General features: G+C 33.8%; 1 protein-coding gene across 6 annotated transcripts in view; it reads right to left on the minus strand.

Moving 5' to 3' along the window:
• Ap3b1 (adaptor related protein complex 3 subunit beta 1) overlaps positions 1–27,041 on the minus strand; it is a 244,997-nt gene that overhangs the window by 207,040 nt on the left and 10,916 nt on the right. For 4 of the 6 annotated variants that reach the window (XM_046427561.2, XM_058574270.1, XM_058574276.1 and 1 more), the window contains exon 2: positions 8,460–8,535. The exons of 1 other annotated variant lie outside the window; for it this stretch is intronic. In XM_046427561.2, coding sequence (XP_046283517.1) covers positions 8,460–8,535 — 76 coding nt within the window. Of the gene's footprint in view, positions 1–8,459; positions 8,536–24,095; positions 24,463–27,041 lie in introns of those variants that run through there. One more of the 6 variants, XM_058574278.1, reaches the window with a different exon arrangement.

Here is a 27,041-nt window from a genome sequence, read left to right on the forward strand (position 1 = left end):
ATCCAAGAAGCAAAAGATCAACTATACAGGGAAATAGAGGTTATAAAAAACAAACAAACAGAAATCCTAGAAATGCAGGAAGCAATAAACCAACTTAAAAACTCAATGGAGAATACTACCAGCAGAGTAGAACACTTAGAAGATAGAACATCAGACAATGAAGATAAAGTATTTCAACTTGAAAAGAACATAGACAGCTCAGCAAGACTGTTAAGAAACCATGAGCAGAACATCCAAGAAATATGGGATAACATCAAGAGACCAAATTTAAGAGTCATTGGGATACAGGAAGGGACAGAGTTTCAAACAAAAGGAATGAGCAATCTATTCAATGAAATAATACGAGAAAACTTCCCAGACTTGAAGAATGAGACAGAATCCCAAATTCTAGAAGCCTACAGGACGCCGAATGTGCAAAATCATAAGAGACCCACACCTAGACACATTATAATGAAGATGCCAAACATACAGAATAAGGAGAGAATTTTAAAAGCTACAAGAGAAAGGAAGCAGATCACATTTAGGGGTAAGCCAATCAGGATAACAGCTGATCTTTCACCACAGACTCTGAAAGCTAAAAGATCCTGGAGTAACATATTTCAAACACTGAAAGAAAATGGGTTCCAACCAAGAATTGTGTTTCCAGCGAAATTAAGCTTCAGGATGGAAGATGAAATTAAAACCTTCCATGATAAACAAAAGTTAAAAGAATTTGTAGCTAGAAAACCATCTCTTCAAAACATCCTTGGCAAAACATTACAGGAAGAGGAAATGGAAAATAACAATGAAAACCAACAGTGGGAGGTAGGACAGTAAAGGGGGGAAAAATAATCAAAGAGGAAAACAAACCATGTTTAGTAACATAAATAAACAAATATGGCTGGAAGAACAACCCATATCTCAATAATAACCCTAAATGTCAATGGCTTAAATTCACCAATTAAGAGACACAGGCTAGTAGAATGGATCACAAAACAAGACCCAACAATATGCTGCCTACAGGAGACGCATTTGATAGGAAAAGACATACATAGGCTGAAGGTGAAAGGTTGGGAAAAATCATATCACTCATATGGACTTCGGAAACAAGCAGGAGTGTCCATACTCATATCAAATAAAATAGATTTCAAGCCAAAGTTAATCAAAAGGGATAAAGAGGGACACTACATACTGCTTAAGGGAACCATACACCAACAAGACATAACAATCATAAATATATATGCCCCAAACAATGGTGCAGCTATGTTCATCAAACAAACTCTTCTCAAGTTCAAGAGTCTAATAGACCACCATACAATAATCATGGGAGACTTCAACACACCTCTCTCACCACTGGACAGATCTTCCAAACAAAAGTTGAATAAGGAAACTATAGAACTCAATAACACAATTAATAACCTAGACTTAATTGACATATATAGAATATACCACCCAATATCAAGCAGTTACACTTTTTTCTCAGCAGCACATGGATCCTTCTCAAAAATAGATCATTTTATGTCACAGGGAAACTCTTAGACAATATAAAGGAGTAGAGATAATACCATGCATCCTATCTGATCATAATGGAATGGAACTGAAAATCAACGATAAAAGAAGGAAGGAAAAAGAATACATCAATTGGAGAATGAACAATAGGTTACTGAATGATCAATGGGTTATAGAAGACTTCAAGGAGGAAATTAAAAAATTCTTAGAGATTAATGAAAACACAGACACAACATATCGGAATCTATGGGACACATTGAAAGCAGTTCTAAGAGGAAAATTCATTGCTTGGAGTTCATTCCTTAAAAAAAGAAAAAACCAACAAATAAATGATCTCATACTTCATCTCAAAATCCTAGAAAAAGAAGAGTAAAACAACAGCAAAAGAAGTAGAAGGCAAGAAATAATTAAAATCAGAGCTGAAATTAATGAAATCGAAACAAAAGAAACAATTGAAAAAATTGACAAAACTAAAAGTTGGTTCTTTGAAAAAATAAACAAAATCGACAGACCCTTAGCCATGCTATCGAAGAGAAGAACAGAGAGAACTAGCATACGGGATGAAAAAGGCAATATCACAACAGACACTTCAGATATACAGAAGATAATCAAAAATTATTTTGAATCCTTATACTCCAATAAATTAGAAGATAGTGAAGGCATAGATAAATTTCTTAAGTCATATGATCTGCCCAGATTGAGTCAGGAGGATATAGACAACCTAAACAGACCAATATCAATTGAGGAAATAGAAGAAACCATCAAAAGACTACAAACTAAGAAAAGCCCAGGACCGGATGGGTATACAGCAGAGTTTTACAAAACCTTTAAAGAGTAACTAATACCAATACTTTTCAAGCTACTTCAGGAAATAGAAAAAGAGGGAGAACTTCCAAATTCATTCTACGAGGCCAACATCACCCTGATACCTAAACCAGACAAAGACACTTCAAAGAAAGAAAACTACAGACCAATATCTCTAATGAACCTAGATGCAAAAATCCTCAATAAAATTCTGGCGAATCGGATACAAAAACATATCAAAAAAATTGTGCACCATGATCAAGTAGGATTCATCCCTGGGATGCAAGGCTGGTTCAATATACGGAAATCAATAGATGTTATTCACCACATCAATAGACTTAAAAATAAGAACCATATGATCATCTCCATAGATGCGGAAAAAGCATTCGACAAAGTACAGCATCCCTTTATGTTCAAAACTCTAGAAAAACTAGGGATAACAAGAACATACCTCAATATTGTAAGAGCAATCTATGCTAAGCCTCAGGCTAGCATCATTCTGACTGGAGAAAAACTGAAGGCATTCCCTCTAAAATCTGGAACAAGACAGGGATGCCCTCTCTCACCACTTCTGTTCAACATAGTTCTCGAAACACTGGCCAGAGCAATTAGACAGACGAAAGAAATTAAAGGCATCAAAATAGGAAAAGAAGAACTTAAATTACCACTATTTGCAGTTGACATGATTCTATACCTAGCAGACCCAAAAGGCTCTACAAAGAAACTATTAGAGCTAATAAATGAATTCAGCAAAGTGGCAGGATATAAAATCAACACGCATAAATCAAAGGCATTCCTGTATATCAGCGACAAATCCTCTGAAATGGAAATGAGGACAACCACTCCATTCACAATATCTTCAAAAAAAATAAAATACTTGGGAATCAACCTAACAAAAGAGGTGAAAGACTTATACAATGAAAACTACAGAACCCTAAAGAGAGAAATAGAAGAAGATCTTAGAAGATGGAAAAATATACCCTGTTCATGGATAGGCAGAACTAACATCATCAAAATGGCGATATTACCAAAAGTTCTCTATAGGTTTAATGCAATGCCAATCAAAATCCCAACGGCATTTCTTGTAGAAATAGAGAAAGCAATCATGAAATTCATATGGAAAAATAAAAGACCCAGAATAGCAAAAACAATGCTAAGCAGGAAGTGTGAATCAGGCGGTATAGCGATACCAGACTTCAAACTATACTACAGAGCAATAGTAACAAAAACAGCATGGTACTGGTACCAAAACAGGCGGGTGGACCAATGGTACACAATAGAGGACACAGAAACCAATCCACAAAACTACAACTATCTTATATTTGATAAGGGGGCTAAAAGCATGCAATGGAGGAAGGATAGCATCTTCAACAAATGGTGCTGGGAAAACTGGAAATCCATATGCAACAAAATGAAACTGAATCCCTTTCTCTCGCCATGCACAAAAGTTAATTCAAAATGGATCAAGGAGCTTGATATCAAATCAGAGACACGCCGTCTGATAGAAGAAAAAGTTGGCTACGATCTACATACTGTGGGGTCGGGCTCCAAATTCCTCAATAGGACACCCATAGCACAAAAGTTAATAACTAGAATCAACAAATGGGACTTACTCAAACTAAAAAGTTTTTTCTCAGCAAAAGAAACAATAAGAGAGGTAAATAGAGAGCCTACATCCTGGGAACAAATCTTTACTCCTCACACTTCAGATAGAGCCCTAATATCCAGAGTATACAAAGAACTCAAAAAATTAGACAATAAGAGAACAAACAACCCAATCAACAAATGGGCCAAGGACCTGAACAGACACTTCTCAGAGGAGGACATACAATCAATCAACAAGTACATGAAAAAATGCTCACCATCTCTAGCAGTCAGAGAAATGCAAATCAAAACCACCCTAAGATTCCATCTCACTCCAGTTAGATTGGCAGCCATTATGAAGTCAAACAACAACAAGTGCTGGCGAGGATGTGGGGAAAAGGGTACACTTGTACATTGCTGGTGGGACTGCAAATTGGTGCAGCCAATTTGGAAAGCAGTATGGAGATTTCTTGGAAAGCTGGGAATGGAGCCACCATTTGACCCAGCTATTCCCCTTCTCGGTCTATTCCCTAAAGACCTAAAAAGAGCATGCTACAGGGACACTGCTACATCGATGTTCATAGCAGCACAATTCACAATAGCAAGACTGTGGAACCAACCTAGATGCCCTTCAATAGATGAATGGATAAAAAAAATGTGGCATTTATACACAATGGAGTATTACTCTGCATTAAAAAATGACAAAATCATAGAATTTACAGGGAAATGGATGGCATTAGAGCAGATTATGCTAAGTGAAGCTAGCCAATCCCTAAAAAACAAATGCCAAATGTCTTCTTTGATATAAGGAGAGTAACTAAGAACAGAGTAGGGTCGAAGAGCATGAGAAGAAGATTAACATTAAACAGGGATGAGAGGTGGGAGGGAAAGGGAGAGAGAAGGGAAATTGCATGGAAATGGAAGGAGACCCTCAGAGTTATACAAAAGTACATACAAGAGGAAGTGAGGGGAAAGGGAAAAATAATACAAGGGGGACAAATGAATGTCAGTAGAGGGGGCAGAGAGAGAAGAGGGGAGGGGAGGGGAGGGTGGGGGGATAGTAGAGGATAGGAAAGGCAGCAGAACACAACAGACACTAGTATGGCAATATGTAAATCAATGGATGTGTAACTGATGTGATTCTGCAATCTGTATATGGGGTAAAAATGGGAGCTCATAACCCACTTGAATCAAAGTGTGAAATATGATATATCAAGAACTATGTAATGTTTTGAACAGTCAACAATAAAAAATTAAAAAAAAAATAAAAATAAAAATAAAAATAAAAAAACCATTTCCCTTTAAACAAAATTTCTCAAAAAGAGACAGTCTGTAACTACCAGGTATGCATGGCTATATTTACATTTTGTATAATCCACTTATTTACATTTAAGTTATATTTATGATAGTCCAGTAGTCTAGATTATGAGAATATTTCTATTTATTGGTGTCAAAAACATAATACAGAAAATACCACCTAATGCCACATTTTTCGATTTTTTAAAAATTTTTACTTAAGACTACTTTATACATTTGCCCTCACTTTTTGAACCAGGAATTTCAATAGTATTCTGTAATTTAGTGAAATAAATTATTTTAATGGAATTTAAGAGCCAAAGTTTAAAGAAATAATTAAGGAAAGTCAAGGGTCATTTTTCTCTTACCTATGGAAGTTAGGAAAAAGAAAAAAAGTTAGTGGGAGGGAAATCTCATGAAAAGAGAAAGATCAGCAGGGGAAGGAGAGGAGGAATAGAGGCAGTACTAGAGAATGAAACTGACCAAATTACACTGTGTTCAAGTATGAATATGTAACAATGAATCTCGATAAAATGTACAATTATAATAATCAATTAAATTCTTTAAAAAAGAAAGCACTAAGAAAAGTAAAAACAAATAAAAATATAGTGACTATGTTTCCTTCCAAATATTTTTGTTTTCACAATATTTCTGAATATCATTTTGGATAGCTGGAAAATATTCCATATTTTACTATCTACTGTTAGACATCTAAATTCTTCTGAAGTTTTTGCCATCAGAAATAAAAATTAAATAATTTTTTAAAAAAAGATAAAATGATTACGGGCAGTCCCTTCTCTGAATAGTAGTGCAGTACTGAGACTTGTAGAAATATAAACTGAAACCACCAAATTTATCTTAATAATTCACTGGAAAAAGTATAACTGATCTGTTACCTTTAACATTTCTGTCAAAACTTTGATTAAACTCTCCATTATAGGAAAACACAAAATAGTAAAAATATTATTTATTTGGTGTACTATAATTTAAACATTGAGAATTAATTTATCAAGAGTAGTTTGAAAAAAAAAAGTCATTTGAACAGGGCTTGCCTTGTTCTCATTGTGTAACTTATAATACTGAGCAAGCATCTTTTCTCTAACTTGATAAATTGTCATAATCCTTTCTAAATTTGGATTAGTTCCCAACATTTTATCTTTTGTACTTTCAATGCTGTAAATTATCTCTGGGAATTCCTTTAGTTAATGGTATTCTACCAGCATCGTTACTTCTGAGACATCTTCATCGTTTTATCAAAACCCCTTTCCTACCAGGCACCAGTGGTGCATACCTGTAATTCCAGCAGCTTAGGAGGCTTAAGCAGGAGGATTGCAAGTTCAAAGCCAGCCTCAGCAACCTAATGAAGTACTGAGCAACTCAATGAGGTAATGAGCAACTCAGTGAGACCATGTCTTCAGATAAAATATATTAAAAGGGCTGGGATATGACTCTGTGATTAAGCACTCCTGGGTACAATTCCCAATACCAAAAAAAAAATCCTTTCTGTCATTTACATTGATAACTTATCTTTACTAAGTTCTTTCAGTTAGTTAGAAATTCAGACATGCTTGTCAAAAAGGAGTGATGTCAGTATTGCCACAGCTCTTTCTGTATAACTCCATTAACACTCTACCTGAATTTCATTTCCAGTGAAATCACTTTTCATTTCTTTGGGGCACTTTCATCTTTGCTGACCAAATCCCTCTTTCAATTATCCATTTTTATAAAATGTCACATGGGTTTCTCATCAAAAAACAAGGCAACACAACTATATTCATTTCTGTATGAGGCTGAATGTAACATACATATAGCGATCAATCACTGATACATTTAGAAAAAGTGAAAAGATAGATCAACAATCATGATGCACATTTGTAATTTACATAGTGATGTACTTACTGCCTGAAGAACTAGCAGTGAAGTCTGTACATGATGCAGTCACTCAGTTACACCATGGTAGCTGAAATTTGCACTATTATTGGGGGAGTTAACTAAATTCCTTAACTAAATTGTGGTAATTAAAGTTCATGTGTGTAAAAACCATGCAAGTCAAGGACATGGCAAATGCCCTGCACTCCCAGCTACTCAGGAGGCTAAGGCAAGAGGATGGCAAGTTCAAGACCACCCTAGGAATCACAGCATGACTCTATCTCAAAACACTACAGCAACTGTCTATCCATAAATATTATTATGCATAAAGTATAACATTTAATTAAAAATTTACAAGATGATTCTCAAAATTGCCACCTTCATTGCCTGAAAGCAAGACCAGATCATTCATAGGTGTCACAGATAATAATTAGTCCTTGCTTTCATATATTTCATTTTCATACCACTTTACTCTTTAACAGAACCTATTAATATCTGTAACCATTTTTCTTAAATGGGACTTGTACTTTAATATAACAAGAAAGAAAATTTCAAGTTCTCCTATGTGGCATTGCCTTCTGAAAAATAGTACTATTTCCTATTTACTATTACTATAGTAAAGTTTATTTTTGCAATTATGCAAATGAATTATATTTCTTATCTTATTACATAAAGATAATGGAAAATAAAATCATCAATAGCATAGTAGTAATAAGAAGATAGACTCTGTAAATGTAATTCCATTGAAACAAAAGCAGGACTCCTTAGCATCAGATAGTTACCAAAATTAGACCAGTTTTTTCCCTTGTGAATATGAAAAATATCAAATGAAGACAGAGTGATCATCTTTTGTTAAAGATGGTATATATAATTAGGAACTACATTATATTTTTAGCTCTCTGGTAATAGAACCCCTCTAATAACATAGTAGTCAATTATTTGAATTGTGCATTTTAACTAAAATGAAGTATATGCTCTTACCTTTAACAATGCTTATTAAAGTTCTAGGCTATTAAATTGAATGTGTTTTTATTGGTAGTAATGGAATTTGAAAAACAAAAGTGTGCTTACAACTTTTAGGTGGAAGTACCAAAACATTCCTTGAATATTCTTCTTTGCATGAAGTCTATGCAGGATGATAGCTATATCATTGTCCTTTGTCTATAAAATAATGCCTTCTATCTCACAGGAAAATATTAGATTTTAGAGGTAGAAAAGTTAAGAGAGAATAGATGAAATTAGAACCCAAGTGTCTTGTTTTTTGATACTTCAATACTTTCACTCTTTTAGATAGGATATTCTAACTTAACATTAAAGAATAAATGGGATATTATTTATACATTATTTAATATATATAGTTAATATAATCATTACCTATCCATTTTACAAAAATCAAAATAATCTAATCTTTTACCTACCCCAACAATCCGTTTCATAGCATCCAATTTAGCTGAATCTTTGTTGCTCTCCAACATCTGTTTTAGATCTTCATTCCTATTACAAGAATCAAAAATTCCATAGTTGGATTTTTACATAAGACAGTTATTAAAATATATCATTTTTGTAAAAATTTGAAATAATACTATGGACAATCTTAAGTAACTTATTCTTATTTATAACTAAATATATATTTCTTGTTTAACCCTTGTTTATTCATGTGCTATGCTGTCGTGAAGCCCACCAATGAAACCAACAAACAAAAACCTGTTCTTCGGTATTGCATTTAATACTTAAATATCAATGCAAATACAGGTATATCGATTCTGTCATCCCAAATTTTGTCATAATCATAAAATAAAATAGGAAAAACCCTTGAATTAGCATTAAAATAGTTATAGAACAAAACTTGCAATCACCATTTGACCTAACAAATGCTCTTGGGCATTTTCCCCTTAGAAATGAAAATTTACACTCACACAAAACCCTATACACAAGTTTTATTACTATTAGTCAAAAGAGAAACAGCTCAGATATCCTTCAATGGATGAATACTGTGGTATATCTATTCCATGGAATACAACTCAGTAACAGAAAGAAACAAACTATTGATGAAAATGTATGCTGAATGAGAAACGTCAATCCTAAAGGTTTTATGCTGTATGACTCATTTATATTACATTCTTGAAATAATAAAGTTATAGAAATGGAGAAATGATTAGTAGTTGCTGAGGGGGACAGAAAGGAAGGAGGATAGATATAAAAGGGATCCTTATGATAATGAAACTATTCTATATTTTTAATGTTGTGGTGGCCTTATGTACCTATACATGATAAAATTTAATAGAAGTAATCACACACAAGACAAGAAAATGAGAAATCTGAAAAAGACTGGTAGATTATATCAATTTCAACATCCTGATTATGATACTGTATTGTAGCTTTGGCAAGATATTATCACTGAAGAAAACGGTAAAAGATATATAGGTATTCTCTATATTATTTCTTTTAATTACATGTGAATCTATAATTATCTCATACAAAAATTTAATTTTAAAAGCAGTTGTATAAACAATTACAATTCAGTTATTAATAAACAAGCCAATACCACCCCCCAAAAAAACCAAAAAAATTTAAGCAGACATTTCACAAAAGAAGATATACAAATGCCAACATACACAAGAAGATACTTGAGATTATTAATCATTAGGAAAATGCAAATTTAATGATAGCACTATACACCCTATTATAAAAGCTTAAATTAAAAGTGATAATAATAAATGTTAGCAAGTACATGAAGCAAATAGAATTTTAACACTGCTAGTGGGAATATAAAATGGTACAACCATTTCAAAAAATTACATGTTTCTTTCAAATTTAAACATATACCTTGCTGCGGGAGTGGTGGCACACACTGGTAATCTCAGTGGTTCAGTAGGCTGAGGCAGGAGGATCGAGAGTTCAAAATCAGCCTCAGCAACTTACCAAGGCCCTAAGCAACTTAGCAAGACCTTGTTTCAAAATAAAATATAAAAAAGGGCTGGGGAGATGAGTCAGTGGTTAAGCACCTGTGGGTTCAATCTCCAGTACAAAAAAAAAAAACATATACTTGCCATATGACCCAACATTCCTCTCTAAGAGAAAGAATAATACATACACACACAAAGACTTACACAATATCCGAAGTTTTACTTATAACAGTAAGCAACTTGAAACAATGCTCATCACCAAATGTGATTTATCCATACACTGGAAAACTACTCATCAATGAAAAAGAATTAACTACTGATACATACAAGGAGATGGATGAATTCTCAAAATCATCACTTGTGTCAAAGAAGCCAGCCACAAAAGGGCCTGACATAATTCATGTTAACATTCTACTACTCTGTAGAAAGCAGAGATAGGGTGAGAAGAGAAAACTTTTTACTTCAGTTAGGCTGGTGGCACATGCCTATAATCCCAGCTATTCAGATGGCTGAGGCAGGAGGATTTGAAGTTCAAGGTCAGCCTCAGCAACTTAGTGAGACTCTGTCTCAAAAAATAAAAGGGTTGCAAATGTACCTCAGTGATAAAGGACCTCCTGGTTCCATCCCCAGTAGCGGGGGAGGTGGGTGACTTCACAAGATGACATAAATGTTCTGTATCTTTACTGTGGTACAGATTTCACAGGTATACACACCTTTCAAAATTCTTCCAATTCTAACATTTAAGTGGATAATTTATTGTATGGAAACCATATCACCAAAGAGTTGATATTAAAAATTTTTATAGCATTTTAGTCACATTTTTGAATAAGATATTTAGTTCTCTAAAAGAATATATCTATATTTGGGAAGTATATTAGAGATCAAACATTTCATCACTCTTAAATTAAGAATATCAAATTCATGTTTCCAAGAATTTAAATTAGTGGATCTTATTTGGTACATCAAACAAAAAGAAAACTGCCAGGAAGCTAAGCTTATAGTAATATAAACCACCAAATAAAAACTATAATCCCAGCTATTCAGATGGCTAAGGCAGGAGGATTTCAAGTTCAAGGTCAGCCTCAGCAACTTAGTGAGACTCTGTCTCAAAAAATAAAAGGGTTGCGAATGTACCTCAGTGATATGATAATGTAACTGAGAACTTCCTTCTCAGTTGAAGCTTAAATACAGGCCAGAAGAGCTTCTTTACTCCAAATACATAGCCTTAGCAAACAAACAAAAAAAAAGAAATCTTACTTTACCCTTAAACATTTTGCAACTCTAGCCCTAATATAAGCAGTAATCGCTAAGTATTAAATGGTAAGGTTTGGGGGTATAGCTAGAACACTTGTCTAGCATGTTCAAGGCCCCAGAGTTAAATAAAAATAATTTAAATTTTTTTTCTTAAATAAATGATTGACCCAGGCATTATTATGGGCTAAATTATGTCTTTCCATCCCCAAATTCATATGTTGAACTTCTAACTTCCTAACTCAGAATGGGACTATATTTGGAGACAGAGCCTTTGAAGAGGTAATTCACCTAAAATAAGGATCTAAGGGTGGATCCTAATTCAATATAACTAGTGTTCTTGTAAGAAGAGGAGATTAGGACAGACACACAGAGGAATGTCCCACACAGGGACATAGCAAAAAGATGGCCATCTACAAGCAAGAAAGAGCTGAAGAATAAGCCAAAGTTGCCAACAATCTGATCTTTCAGTCTTCAGAACTGTGAGAAATAAAATCATGAAAAAATAAATTTCCATAGATTAAATCATCCTATCTGTGGTATTTTGTTATGGTAAACTAATGGAGCAGTTAAATATTTCAAATTCTCATTGCAGCTAAAAAAGTTTTTAGAAAACTAAGAACATTTTTTCCAAAAAGAATATAGGCAATAAAGCTGGGCACAGTGGCACCCCTGTAATCCCATCTACTCAGGATTGAGGTAGGAAGATCACAAGTTCGAGGCCAACATCAGAAATTTAGTAAAACCCTGTCTCAAAATAAAAAAATAAAAAGGGCTAGGGATGTGGCTCAGTGGTAGAGTGTTCCCCAGTACTGAAAAATAAAATTTTTAAAAAGCAATGAAATTTGGGGCTGGGGATGTGGCTCAAGCGGTAACGCGCTCACCTGGCATGAGTGCAGCCCGGGTTCGATCCTCAGCACCACATACAAAGATGTTGTGTCTGCCGAAAACTAAAAACTGAATATTAAAAAATTCTCTCTCTCTCTCTCTCAAAAAAAAAAAAAAACCAATGAAATTTATTTTGAAAAAGTTACTCTTACTTTCCAAACTACTCAAAAAATTAAATGCAATAGTGACCATTTGTGGGAGATTAAAAAAAATAACTAAATACAATAATTAAGACATCTAGGGCTGGGGATGTGGCTCAAGCGGTAGTGCACTTGCCTGGCATGCATGGGGCGCTGGGTTCGATCCTCAGCACCACATACAAATAAAATAAAGATGTTGTGTCCCCCGAAAACTAAAAAAATAAATATTAAAAAATAATCTCTCTCTCTCTCTCTCTCTAAAAAAAAAGACATCTATGTTTCCCTAAAATTGCAACCACAAATATATAATAGATTCAGCAATATATAAAAACTATCTCTGAGGATATACAACTACTATTAAAATATTATATATAAATATTCACTATAATAAACTTTACATTCTTAAAACTTCTCAGGCTCTTTCATATTGCACAGGCAACAGAAAAGGGAGTAAAATTAATGCAAATAATTTTATCTCCTTTTCCTCTAATTTTGCTATTTTTTTTATTATCTATTGACTGAGTATAATTTTGTAAGTGAAAATCCCAAACCTAAAAGAAACCTTGAAAATCTTATTAAAAGTTAAGAAAGCAAATAAATAAACAAACAAGAAAGCAACTGGATAAGAACTAAACTGAAAAGATACATGGGTGGTGTATATATTTGATCACACTCATACATGCCACAAAGGAAGAAAACAATTTTCTCCTGCCTGTTCCCTTTTCCTTTTCCCCACGAGTATTCCATCATTCTCCTCTACCAGTGTTATCTATAGACAGAAGTGAGCAGTGAAGAAGAATGAAACATCAATTTTTAGGACAGCCCAACCTCTAACCCCAGACATAATCTTATTCATGTCCTAATGGAAACCTAGTTTGTTCCTCTTAAGCCCAAGATGCCAGAGTCCCCTACTCAAACACCTTGGTCCTGACCTGCTCTCTCAAACTAAAAACAAGAAAACAGGATTCTGGTATTAAAGCCAAAGGTTTTGCTCTTCTCATTTAAGAGAAGAGATATTCTTCAACAGCAAAAACAATGTCTTGGGGCTGGGGCTGTAACTCAGTAGCAGAGTACTTGCCTAGCATGTGTGAGGCACTCGGTTCGATCCTTATCATCACATACATACATACATACATAAATATTAAAAAACCCAAACATCTTTTATGTTAACACAGGGAAAGAGCTAAGAAACAAGAAACAAGAAGAGAAAACCCTAGGCCTTGCTTCACCCTGATGCAATGTTCAACTTCTCAAAATGTCTGTCACTAAGACCTAAAAAGTTATGATACTTAATTACATATTTCTTCCCAAATTTCTCTCTTCTTATCATCAAAATAGTAAAGATTTGGAAGAGTTAATACCACAACACTTCATTCACCTTCAAAATATCTTCACATCTAGCTGGGATATGATATAGCTCAGTTGGTAGGGTGCTTGGCTTGCATGCACAAGGCCCTGGGTTCGATCCCCAGCACCAAAAAAAAAAAATCTTCCTTCCAAAATATATTCACTTCTACTGAGTCATTTTAAGTCTACCTTTTTCATATGTGAATTCAAAAATGATCCATTAATATGTATTACTACAAACATCTTAGAAATTTAAAAATTCTTTTTGCTAAACATCAAGATTGAAAATAATGTTGTATCAGCAATATTTTCATAGAGTCAAAACAAATCCTTGCTTCAGAAAAAAAAAAGTGGGTTTTTTGATTGATTGTTTTATTTACTTAGTTCTTCATATACCTAGTTACCTGCAGCTGTCTGGCTTTGAGTATTAGGATACCAACTTTATTTTTACGTAAGTGACATCTTGTGGTGTTAAATGGTATAACTTTTCCTTTCATGTTCAAAAAAATGCCTATTTTAAGTTTCAAGGAACAGAGAAAAGTTAAAGCACTTATTATTACCAGGAAAGCCACTCATATTCTAGCACCAAAATAACTAACTATGAAAAGCAAAATTTTACCAGTTACATATAAGAATTTAAGAGGTATTGGGGCTTTTACACAGTATAAATTACCTTTTTTATACATCTAAAATCCACAATTCATTAAACCATTCCACTCCTTTTAAAGGCAATGTAAATCAAGGGAAAAATTAAAACTATGTCACACTATTGCTATTATAAATGCTACTCAAAGCATTCTCTGAGGAAGTTTCATGCAAGAACCCAGAAGTTTGTTGTTTACCAATCCACACACTTTTATTACTGACCTTTTAAGAAATACGTACAGAAATTCAGAGTATGCACATTTAGAAACCTGACAAAGCAATCTGACAGTACAATTTTATGCTTATTGAATCAAATACATAAAATTGGATCTTATATTTTCATGTTTTTTTCATTTTATTTTTCTAGTAATTTATTTTTATTGTAGTTTATAGAATTATCCATCCATGACAAGTTGAAAATATTAAAGAAAAAAGGTCCTTCACCAGTTTGAGGCCACTGAACTACATAATCATCTTTTTTCTTTTTCTTTTTTGCAGGGGGCGGAGGGTGAGGATGTCAATTTTATTTAGGTATTACAATAAAATTATTTTTAAGAGTACAATATAGTGAGTTTTCAAATAAGTAGAAAGCCATGTAATCACTACACAACCTTGGTGTGGTACTTTTCATCTCGAAAAGCATGTGCATGCGCTTTTGCAGTCACTCTCCTTGGTATTTCCTATCCACCTCAAGTACCACTAGATCAACTTTCTATTACTATACTTTGTCTATTCTAGAATTTTATATAAATGAGATCACACAACATTTGGTATCTTGTATTTGTCTTCTTTCACATAGCATAAGTATGCATTCAGGATGCTACACATATCAATAATACACCATTTTTAATCTAATTATGTTCATCTGCCAAAGTTTATTTATCTAGTCAATAATGAATGTATGTTTGGTTTCTTTCCATTCTTTTGTTACCATGAGTAAAGCTTCTATGGATAATTTTTATATTTTTTAAGTGCCACAAAAACTATATATATTTATGGGGTACCATGTGATGTTTCAATACATGTAACATTTGATACTGTTCAAATCAGAGTAAGCATATCTAGCATATCTATCTCTTCAAACATATATGATTTCTTTGTGGTAAAAACATTAAAAATCCTTTCTTCTGGCTCTTTTGAAATATCCAGTACTTTACTGTTATTATCTAGTCACTCTACCCAGTTACCTTCTTTTTCTCAATTACCAAAAGTTGTGTATCACAGAAAGCAATACCTGAAACTTAAATCCAAAAATGATAGACTGGGAAAAGTGATGCAGAATAGTGACTTTCAACTGGAGGCACATATCCAAAAAGAATGTATCAAGAGCTACAAAGAGGAAAGGGTTGAATCTTTACTAAGCCCTGCTCCAAATTATAAAACTCGGGCACCTCTTTATGCTTTGAGAACCACTCAAACAAAAGATCATACTATGGGCTGGGGATGTGGCTCAAGCGGTAGCGCGCTCGCCTGGCATGCATGCGGCCTGGGTTCGATCCTCAGCACCACATACAAAGATGTTGTGTCCGCCAAAAACTAAAAAATAAATATTAAAAAATTCTCTCTCTCTTAAAAAAAAAAAAAAAGATCATACTACTCCAGATGGCACTTTGTAAACATCAATGGATGTGCAGAAAGAAAAAAAGGAAAGCTGAATACAAAAGTCAGGATTTACCTATTTCCCATGCTACATACCAAAGGGATGGGCCTTCATGGTGAGTTTATGTGTACAACATTAAGATTTAATAATGCTTTCAGGTTACTTTGGGCCTACACTTCCCATGGATGACACTTGGAACCTAGAATAGCTCTGGGCACTATGTATTCTGTTAATAAGTACAACATAAAATAAAAACAAAACACATACTCATCCATCTCTTAACTCTCTAAAAGGAAGAACCATAAATTATCCAAGTAAATATGAACATTTCCTACTATACTGCTCACAAGATTGAAAAGTCCATAATGTTATAACCATTTCCTCAACCCTCCATAGTTTTCTTTTTCTCCCTTATGAAAAGTTGCCTCACACAAGACAACAAATTGCCTCTTAATTTAAAAATCCAATATAAAATCTCATGGATACTTTTAGATTATTCCTCCATTCTAATACAATTAACTACTGTTCTTCCACCCTTAAACCTCTTCTCTTAGATTATATAACTCTATTCTCATCTTATTCTCCATGTGTATTTGTGGCACACCAAAAAAGAAAAATTAGGGGAAAAACTTGCTCTCATAGATTTCATTCTAGTAAGTTAAAGAAACAATAAACATAATAAATAAGTAAATTATCAGTCATGAGATTATATGGAAAGAAAATAGAACAGAGGGGGAGAGAATGAAGAAAAAAAAAAAAAAGGAGGAGGCAATCTTAAATAGGGTAGTCAGAGTAAGCCAAAGAGAAGGACATCAGAACAATGTTCTAGTGAGGGAACCTGCAAGTGAGAGAGTTAACAATGCAGATAAGGGAACAATAAAGATAAGAATCCAATAAAATAGAAATCGAACTACAATAGAAAAAGTCAACTAAACTAAAAGTTGGTGTCAATTAGTTTGTTATAAAGACTCAATGAGATCATAAAGCAATTATCACTGGTCCTAGCACGTTTATTTACTAAATACCCTATGTTTCAGGAACTGTTCTGAGGAACTGGTGTCCCTGATCACTTGAAACTTACATTCTAAGAATGAACAGGGGTGGAGGGGATAAAGGGAATGACAGAGGAAAAAGGACAAGGGAAGAAGGGAAAATGGAAAAGAGAAAGAATAGAGAGGAAATATGCAAAGAATTAAAATAGAAAAGGTAATAGAGTGATCACAAAAGACCTCCATGAATCTCTGAATGAGGACTCAAAAGAAAGTCTAAAAACAGCCTATAAATGTTCTTAAATAGAATAAATTCTTTACAAGTCCCTAATAGGTACACAATAAATATTAGTTGAAAGAATAAATGAATGCAAGCTGCATACTAAATAAACTCTTTCCTTACAGGGATACAGAAAACCTCTAACTTTCACTGGATTCTCAAAAGCATTCATGACCCTGAAAAAGGTTAAAAATCAGGCATGCATCCTGTATGTACATATACCATGATTATATATATTAAAAACCATCATGGTATACATACATCACAGCAAGTCTCCATAGCTGTCAAGTCCTTTATCAATGCATTTAGCTACTTGGTCTCTTGCTAAGCAGCAGGAACTTTGGAGGGTCTTCTATAATGTAACTACATACCCTTAAAGTTTTATTTTTTTTTTTTTTATAAATTGCTGCACAATTTTTTTTGAGAGAGAGAGAGAATTTTTTTTAATATTTATTTTTAGTTCTCGGCAGACACAACATCTTTATTTGTATGTGGTGCTGAGGATCGAACCACGCCAGGCAAGCGCGCTACCACTTGAGCCACATCCCCAGCCCACCCCTAAAGTTTTAAAGGAAATCTTATAGGGTCACTGATGTAGTTGAGTTGATACAGGCTAAGACAGAAAAACTGTTTGGAATAGGTAAAAAAAAGTTCTTTTTCACTATTTAATAGCACTATAAATCAAAAAATGCCACTTTATATAAGAGACTAAAAGACCAGGGAAGTCTTAGAAGCAATAAAAGAAAAAACTGGCAAATATAAACACAGAAATTCTTTTAAGTTTTTGCATACAAAAAACTGCCAGAAAATGAAATCAAAAGATTTATTTTAGGATTCATAAGATAAAAATGCAAATTCTTTAAAATACAAAGAGCCCTTTACTAATCAGCAAAAACTGATCCATAGAGAAATAAAGGATATTTTTAAAAGTATTTCACTTTTAAAAAAGCCAATAAATATGAAAAAGATGACTTATATACATTCATAATAATAAGAATTCAGTGTAACAGCATTTTACACCTATAAGTTTGACAAATACCATTGGATTTTATAGGACCAGTAAAAAGTAAAGGAAAACAAATTTTTAGTACTCTTAATTGGGAGAAACCTGGTGTAATGTATCTGGAAGGTAATTCAATAATATCTATCATAATTTAAAATGCAATAACCTTTGGCTTACGATTCTAAATGCACACAATTATGCAAAACTTTATATCACGGTGTTGCTTATACTTGGCAAAAACTGAAATTAATCAAATGCCCATCAAAGATGGAACAAATTAAATAAAAGGAATAAAAGGAAAAACACAGTTGTTTAAAAGACTGAAACAGTTTCATACAAAAGTATGGAAAGATTTCAAGATAGGGCTGGGGTTTGGGCTCAGTGGTAGAGTGCTCGCCTAGGACATGCGAGGCTCTGGGTTCGATACTTAGTGCCACATAAAAATAAATAAATAAAGGTATTATGCCCAACTACAACTAAAAAATAATATATATATATATATATATATATATATATATATTTTAAAAAGATTTCAAGATAAATTAAGGGGAAAACAAGAACTTAAGAGGCATGTGGGTGGTGTGGGTGTGTACAGGTATAAAACCCTTCGATTTAAAAAAGAAATTTCTTTAAGAATACACACTATAACTATATAGTTGATTTAGTTACCTGAGGATATGGGAATGGTAGTTATATCCTTTCTATATTTACCACTAACACATCTCATGTTTATTAGTAAGTTACTTGGCCATTTAATAGGGTATTGTTTTCCAGAACTCACAACACTTATTTTTTTACTGTCTTCTATTCATAGAGACAAAAAGTCGTTATGAAATATGTGTGGCTATAATTATTCCCATTTGATAGATAATGAAACTGAGGCACAGAAAAATATAAGGATAACATGTAAGTAGAAAAACTATAAAATGTTTAACAAACTCTAAAATAATACAATTTTTAGTACACCATCATAGCTCTAGAAAACAGCAAAGCAACGAAGTAAACAAGAGTCTTGTTTTGAAATGTAACACACTTCCCATTACCATTCTGGTGTCAACTTTTGCTGTAAGGGTGACTACATCAAAAATATATTTTAAGAACTGTGAATACCTTATAAGAAATATAAAACCCACAACTTATAGTGTCATCCACTTCCTCTCAATCTACAATCCATCCCCCAAAAATATTTTTTTCTTTTAAACCTAAAATTTTTATGTAAAGAAAACTGAAAACTGTAACCATAGTAAACACTGATTCTAATTATTCTCAAAGGTAGTCTAAAACATCTGTGATACACTCCTGCATAAGTCAAAATAAATTTTACTTTCACTGACATTATTTTGACTGTATTTGGTTAACATTATCTCATGTAGATTCATCAGCTCAAAATTAATTAGTATTACAGAATAGTGTATTCCATCCAAACAATTCATCTCTGTTGGCTCACATGCCTCACTGCTACTGGCATGCCACCATAATAATGGGCATGGTGCCACAGGAACAGATGGGCATAAACACAGACATGCCAAAGAGTCAGTTTGTGTATCAAGTTTGAGTATCAGTATTAGATTTTCCTCCAAGAAATTCATAAACTATACTGGAATAAATATAAGTTTTCTACAACTGTTAATAAGATATGCCAACTCGAAGCTAATTAATTTTTAAATTCTTAAAAAAAAAAAAAAAAAAAAAACTTTCCAAGCCCACAGAAGGTAAGTCTTCCATCTGATGAGTTTGGATCAGCCTTCTGTGTAGGGAATTGAGGATACCAATATGCAATCTCTATCTTAGATAAGACTTATCCCTAAAGCACTTGAAAATTTAGTAAAAAACTCAGCTTTTAAAGTGACATGGCAATGTTGCAAGATGAAAGATTTCTATAGATTTGATGAACAACAATGTGAATATACTTAATTCCACTGAACTCTGATAATGTTTAAACTCTAAAAATGTTTAAATTACCTCTGACTTCCAGGCACTTAACCACATATTCTCTTTAAACAAAGATTCAACTATCCACTGATCTTGAAAAAAATGCATTACTTTTGTTTATATTTTTAGTTATAGATGGACACAATATTTTTATTTACTTTTTTTAATGTGGTGCTAAGGATAGAACTCAGTGCCTCACTCCTGCTAGGCAAGTGCTCTAATACTGTGCCACAATCCTAGCCCCAATGCGTTATTTTATAATTGTTGACATTGTCAGATAAACAAACTGTAAGAGCTATGTGTTTTTAACTATTATGTACTTTTAATTAGTATTAGCATTTCTACAACATATAGTCATTTATTTTGATCTTAAGTATACTTAAAAGTATCTGTAAAATAATTTTTACTGCCCTCAAAGGTTTGGTAAGCTCAAATATTCAAATGTACCAGACTTCTGGATTTCAAAGACTATGTAAAATTTCACCAAAAATTTTAGCTAATAATATGGGGTTACCCACCTTTTACTTTGCCAAATAAAATTATAACAAAAACTATCCTCTATCATCATTATTTCATAAATGAATATAGGAGTGATGTTTGCATTCCTTTAATTACTCTGCAGTAGCCATTTCTATTCTTTCTCTAGTAAACTGATTGCTCATGCTATTTTGGACTAATGTACTTAGAGATGCTATGTGGTTATTTTGTTTTCCATTCCCAAGTATATTTAAACTGACTTTCTCAATAACCACAAACATATCTCAAGAACTGACTTCTGACAGAATTTGATTAACTATAATGAAAAGTCAAATTACTTATCACAGACAACTATATATTGTTCTCTCATCTCAATTCATTTTCAAATATATACCTACAGACCTGCTCTCTTAACTATAGTCCAACATCACCAAACAAAATGTACTCCTACCTTCCCAAAGACCCTCTCAGCCCTTTCCCATCTCCACCAGCAGTCCTAACACTCTTCCAGATAAGCTTGAAACCCTCCAGCTTCCCTCACCCAAATCTGGAGAAATTAAGACCTACAGACCCCTCTTTTCTAATGCTGTTCACTTTCCTTCCTCATCATATACACTTAAGACAAAAATATAAACCATGATCATGTTACTTAATAGTCTTTTCTAATACTCTTCTTTATGATTATACATCTCCAGTCTCTTTTCTCCAATCTTTCCTCCATTCAGTATCTGATGAATCTTTCCAAAACAACACTGCAATAATCATTCGTAATCATCAACTCTTATTCTTAGCACAGAAGTTCAATTTTCTTCATACTTTAACAACTACCTCTTGAATCTCATGTTCCACCGCTCCTAAGAATTCTTTGTCTTTATCCAAACTAGTTTATTCATTGTTGCAGAATATTCTACCTTCAGCCTTGTTTTTTCCCCTACCAAGAAAATCCTTCAATCTTTCCTAATCTTTTTATGTTGAGGCTTCCAACTTCTATAGCAGCTTTAAACTTTCAATGACAACTCCCTTCTTCAAAATTCTGTGCACTCCTTATTCCATTTGACATTGTTAATCTCAACTGAAAAAGTACATGAATATGTTCTGCAAAGTAATACTTGAATATAAGACTCTTTTCAAAGAACAAATATAAAGCCCTAGAGTTCCAAAGGAACAAAAACATGAGGAAATAGCTCCTATGAGTTCAGACAACTTCTCTATTTTGCAAAGTAAGAGACCTTCTAGGCAGTCATACACTTTGGATCACATTGAGTACTAGAAAAAAGGTGAGACAGTAAAAGTATGTATGCATGGAGCCCTATAAAATTTGAAGTAGGAGCCATAAAGAATGAACCTAAGAGTATTTGGAGGGGAAAGCAATAGGATATGGCATTAGATGGGTAAAGAGGTCACCCATATAAAAAGATATTTAGCACTAATATGATTCAGTTCTGGCTGAATAACTGGGGCTCATATTCATAACACTAGTGAATAGAAAAATATTTGGTGCAAATAATTAAGCTGACATAGACTGGGTTAACTGAGCCCTGGAGATCTTTAAAGAGTGAGATTTGGGGCTGGGGTTGTGGCTCAGTGGTAGAGTGCTTACCTCGCACACATGAGGCCCTGGGTTTGATACTCAGCACCACATAAAATAAATAAATAAAAATAAAGAAATTGTGTCCATCTACTAACTAAACAAATATATAAAAAAAAAAAAGAGTGAGATTTGGCTGAGAATATGCACCTCAGTGAGGATTTAGGCAGTGATAAAGTGCTCGTCTAACATGCATAAGGCCCCACCTTCAATCCCAAGCACCACCATGGGTATGGGGTAGTAAGTTTTAAGGAGAAAAAGAGGCTCAAGTCTAGAAACAAAGGTAGATTTGAATAGACAACATTTATACTTGATTCTCCCACCAAAGTTTAACAAGAAGGACAGAAAACAGAACCAAAATGTTGTTTTAAGACTGGGTAGACTTATGAGTTCTTGAGGAAAATGGGAGGAATGACAGAAAAACACTGAAAATAAAAGTACCACCAGGAATGGTGGTGCATGCCTATAATCCCAGCAACACAGGAGGCTGAGGCAGAAGGAATGCAGTTTCAAGACCAGCCTCAGAAACTTACTTAGACCTTGTCTCAAAAATAAAAACAAATAAGTAAGGTCAGTGGTAGCATGCTGCTCCTGGGTTCAATCCTCAGTACTACAAAAAAAAAAAAGTCAAAAGATGGATGGAGGGGTTATGTCAAAAGAAATAATTGAAATAATTAGTATCCTGATTTCTAAGTTCCTTGGCCTAATCAGCTTTACTGATTCTCTCTTAAAGGCAATTTTCAGCTGTTCACTTTCACAGTTATATCCTAAACCTTGTGAATACCCAAAATGACTCAATCCTGAAATACTAAATCCATATAACTTTTTTGTCAGTCTCTTATCCTTTTAGCACTCTCACTCAATCACTCCAACTACTGCTGGTCCTTTGGCTTCCTACAGATTTCCGGTCCCCTAACTATTTTTTCCTCTATAAATTTCCTACTACTATACTATTTTCCCACTCCAGCTTAGATACCATGTTCAATTAGTACAACATCTTTCTTACCAGTATCCCAAACCTCTTTGCCCAACTGTCATCCACAGCGCCCACCAACCAAAACCTAAGTCCCCTGTAATCCTGAGTTGCTGGGATTACAGGCATGCACCACCACTCCTGGTGGTACTTTTATTTTCAGTGTTTTTCTTTCATTCCTCCCATATGCCCATTTTCTTCACATCTATGCAGGACTGCTGAACACTCCTAGAAAAAAAGATTAAACTGCTGATAATATAAATCAGTAGTCTCCAATCTCAACTAGGCTAGCCCTCAACATCATCTAACAATTCTTCATGGTTTCGTCAACAGAACTTCCCATTGTCTTAGCAGCTACTTCAAACTTCTCCACAAACTTTTATCCCGGCCACCTCCCGCTCCCACTTCCATGAGATGCTCTAACCATTTTTCTCTCTCATTTGTACACTATAAACTTATCAAGCCTCCTTTCTCAGTTGTGCCCTGAATCACCTTCTCCTGTATTTTCCACACCCTTCTTTATTGCCTCCTTCCACTCAGCATTTAAGCATTATCAATAGTCCATCCCTCAAAAAACAGCTTCTTTGTAATAGAAAGGAGATCAGTAGAGAAGAACAAGTGAATCAGGAGATGGGAGAGAAAGGGAAGGCATTGGGGAATGAGTGATTAAACTGTTATGGACATGTATGAATATAGCATAATGAATTCCACTATTATGCATAATCATAAAGCATCAATAACAATAAATTAACTATTTTAAAAAGGATATAAACTTAAATCTATGGGGTGGAGATGAAATTTCTTAGACTGTCTTTATCCCTACAATTACCATCTTTTCTCCTCCTGAAAGTTAAAGTTCTTTAGATAAGTTGTCTTCTTTTACTCACTTCTTGCCCATGCATCAATCCACTACAATCTTATATCCAAATTTAACATTCTCTGCTACTGCTGTCACCACAACCAGGGTCACCAACAACTGCCTTGTCACTAAACCAATAAACACTTCCCCTCACCTTATTTTACTTGATTACTCACCAGGAATTGGCACTGCAGATCACTTAACTCCTTCCAGAAATTCTCTTTTGATTTCTGTTAAAGCAATATAAATCCTTGTTCTCTTGGGAAAAATAAGAAATGAGCTCCTTCACCAAGAATAGATGGCTTCAGTGGCAGAGTGCTTGCATAGCATGTGTGAGACCCTGGATTCAATCTCCATCACCCAAAAATAAAATAGACTGGGGGTGGGAAGAAGGAAAGAAGAGAAGTTCACTGGATTAGGCAAAACGGAATGAAGGGAAGGGAGAGAGGACTGGAATAGGAAAGACAACAGAATGAATCGGACATAACTTTCCTATGTTCATATATATGAATACACACGACCAATAAAACTCCACACTATATACAACCTCAAGAACGGAATCCTAATTAGAGTAAGTTATACTCCATGTATGTATAGTATGTCAAAAAAAAACTATAATATCATGTATATGTAAAAAGAACAAATAAAAAAATAAATCAAAATAAATATGCTCAGTAGGAAAAAATAAAGTACTTCAAAGCAATAGAATAGCTGTGAGCAAGGCTGAAAATTAAATAAAAAAGTTAAAAATAGATACAGTTTGTTACTGCCTTGCACTATAATCCCTGTTTCCAAATCCTCAATCACCACACAGAAGAATACACTTAGTCCCTATTGAGTCATTTATTTTTATGTGGTCACATAAAAAGACATTTTATATAATTTAGCTGTTTCAAATGCTTGTGAAATATGGTTCAGAAAAACAAGCATAAAATTTTAACAATAATATGAAATTTAAAAATGTAAAGCAATGGTTAATGTGAAAATCAGCAATGATTCTAAAATCATAATTGCTGAAAATATATTGTACTAAAAGTAAAAGAAATTTTAAAAGACTTCAATTGGCCTTAATAGTTTTACAATGGTAATAATAATGATTCTGTTAAGTATCAGACACTATTAACTGTTTACACGCGTTAAATCTTTTAATCCTCACCATTATTCAGTAAGTGTGGGTACTATTATCATCCTCATCCTCAATTTACAGATATGGAAACCAAGGGCCTATAGTGGCAAAGTAGGCTGTCCGTGTGCTATTAATAAATCTGTGACAAGTTTTCACATGCAGGAAGAGAGCTCCAGACTAAGTGTCCCTAACCATCATGACATACTGCTTCAACAAACCACGATATACCTTTACTTATCTACCATTGTCCTCCTACAGATATAAGAAACAGGTCGGGCCCTTTACCAAATCTTAAATATAATGCAAAAATTGTGTAATTAACTTTAATGGTTTCCCCAAACTGTACTCTCTTCTCAGTCATCTAAGAGAACTCCAATTCTCTCACTCCCCTCAATGTTGACTTCACTAAGATTTTTCAATGGCCTTCTCCTCACAAACCACATACTCTTCGTTCAATGAATTCCAATGTCATCTATCAAATGATGACTCGCAAATCTGCACCACCAGCACAGGTATCTCTCCTAAGTACCACATCTATCAATCTGACTGCTTTAGGGATGCCAAACCATCAATTCAATTAAAAAATCCAAAACAGAACACAATATTTTCCTTGCTCACACTAAACTTGCTATACCTTATATTTTCAATATCACAGAATAGTATCACCTCATACTTCAATTTTGTCCAATTTTTAAATTTTAAATTTAAATTTAATTCAAAATTGTTGTCCAACTCAAAAACCTAGATACAGCCAGAAAAATCTTTCTAAAACATAAACATTACTATGGTGCTGCACACTTGAAATCCTTAGGTAGCTCCTTACTCTGCAAACCTTCATGACAAAGTACAAATTTCTTAGCATAGTATACAAGGCCATTCACAATACAGATGCTGATTACTCTTAGCCATCTTTTACCAGTCCCTCACTTCTTCTAACTGCTCTGAACTTTTTCCTGTTCTCCAAATAGGCCCTAAATCCTTCCCTATAATCAGCAATGTCCAACAGAATGTTCCATTAATGGAAAGATTATTTATCTATGCCATCCAATATAGTAACTGCTAGTTACAATAAACCCATGAAATGTAGCTAGTCTGAGAAACTGAATTTTTATTTTAATTAAATTTAATTTCAATAGTTACATTTGGCTACTGGCTACTGTACAGAAATAGGACAGCTCCAAACGTTTGTACATGTTATTCCCTCTGCCAGGTGCAGATGGGTACATGTGGAAAGTCCTCATTAGTTACCATCTAACATCAGTAGTATTCATTCTTTTTTGTATTCTCTTTGTTTATGTAGTTAATAATTAATAAGGTTCATTATATACATTATTTAAAACCTTTAGCTAAAACCTCATTTGAATACCACTACTGTTTAACTTTCCTCATAGTTTAGTGTTTCTCCCAAGATAGTAGCTTAATTATAATTTTTCCTAAAAGGACTACCACTTTAAGAAATGAACAGGTGCCATATATGTTAGTAAGTGAAAAGACCAAATTACAATGTCATATTACACTACAAAAATAACTTTGCTTTTAAAAAAAATTATAGATACTGTATAGATACAGTCATGTACTGTGTAATGCATGACATTTTAGTCAATGATGATGGACCCTGTATGATAGGGATCCATCCATAAAATTATATCACAGGGCCGGGGTTATGGCTCAGCAGTAGAGCGCTTGCCTAGCATGTATGAGGCACTGGGTTCAATCCCTGGCACCACATAAAAATAAATAAAATAAAGGTTTTGTGTCTATCTACAACTAAAAAAAAAAAAAAAACTTTTTTTAATTTAAAAAAAGGTTATATTGCCCAGTGATGTCATAGCATCTTAGTTTAAGTACACCCTATGATATTTGCACAAGTACATTTCTCAAAACACATCACCATCATTATTTATGATTATACATGGAAAAAAAAAGATGAAAAGATCTGTATCATTTTAACGGAGTCCCTCTCAGAGAGATGGCTGGTTATTTTATGGCTAATCTG

The sequence above is a fragment of the Marmota monax genome, unplaced genomic scaffold (assembly GCF_021218885.2).
Source record: "Marmota monax isolate L192 unplaced genomic scaffold, Marmota_monax_Labrador192_F-V1.1 WCK01_AAM20220418_F8-fsc00018, whole genome shotgun sequence".
NCBI classification, from domain to species: Eukaryota; Metazoa; Chordata; class Mammalia; order Rodentia; family Sciuridae; genus Marmota; species Marmota monax.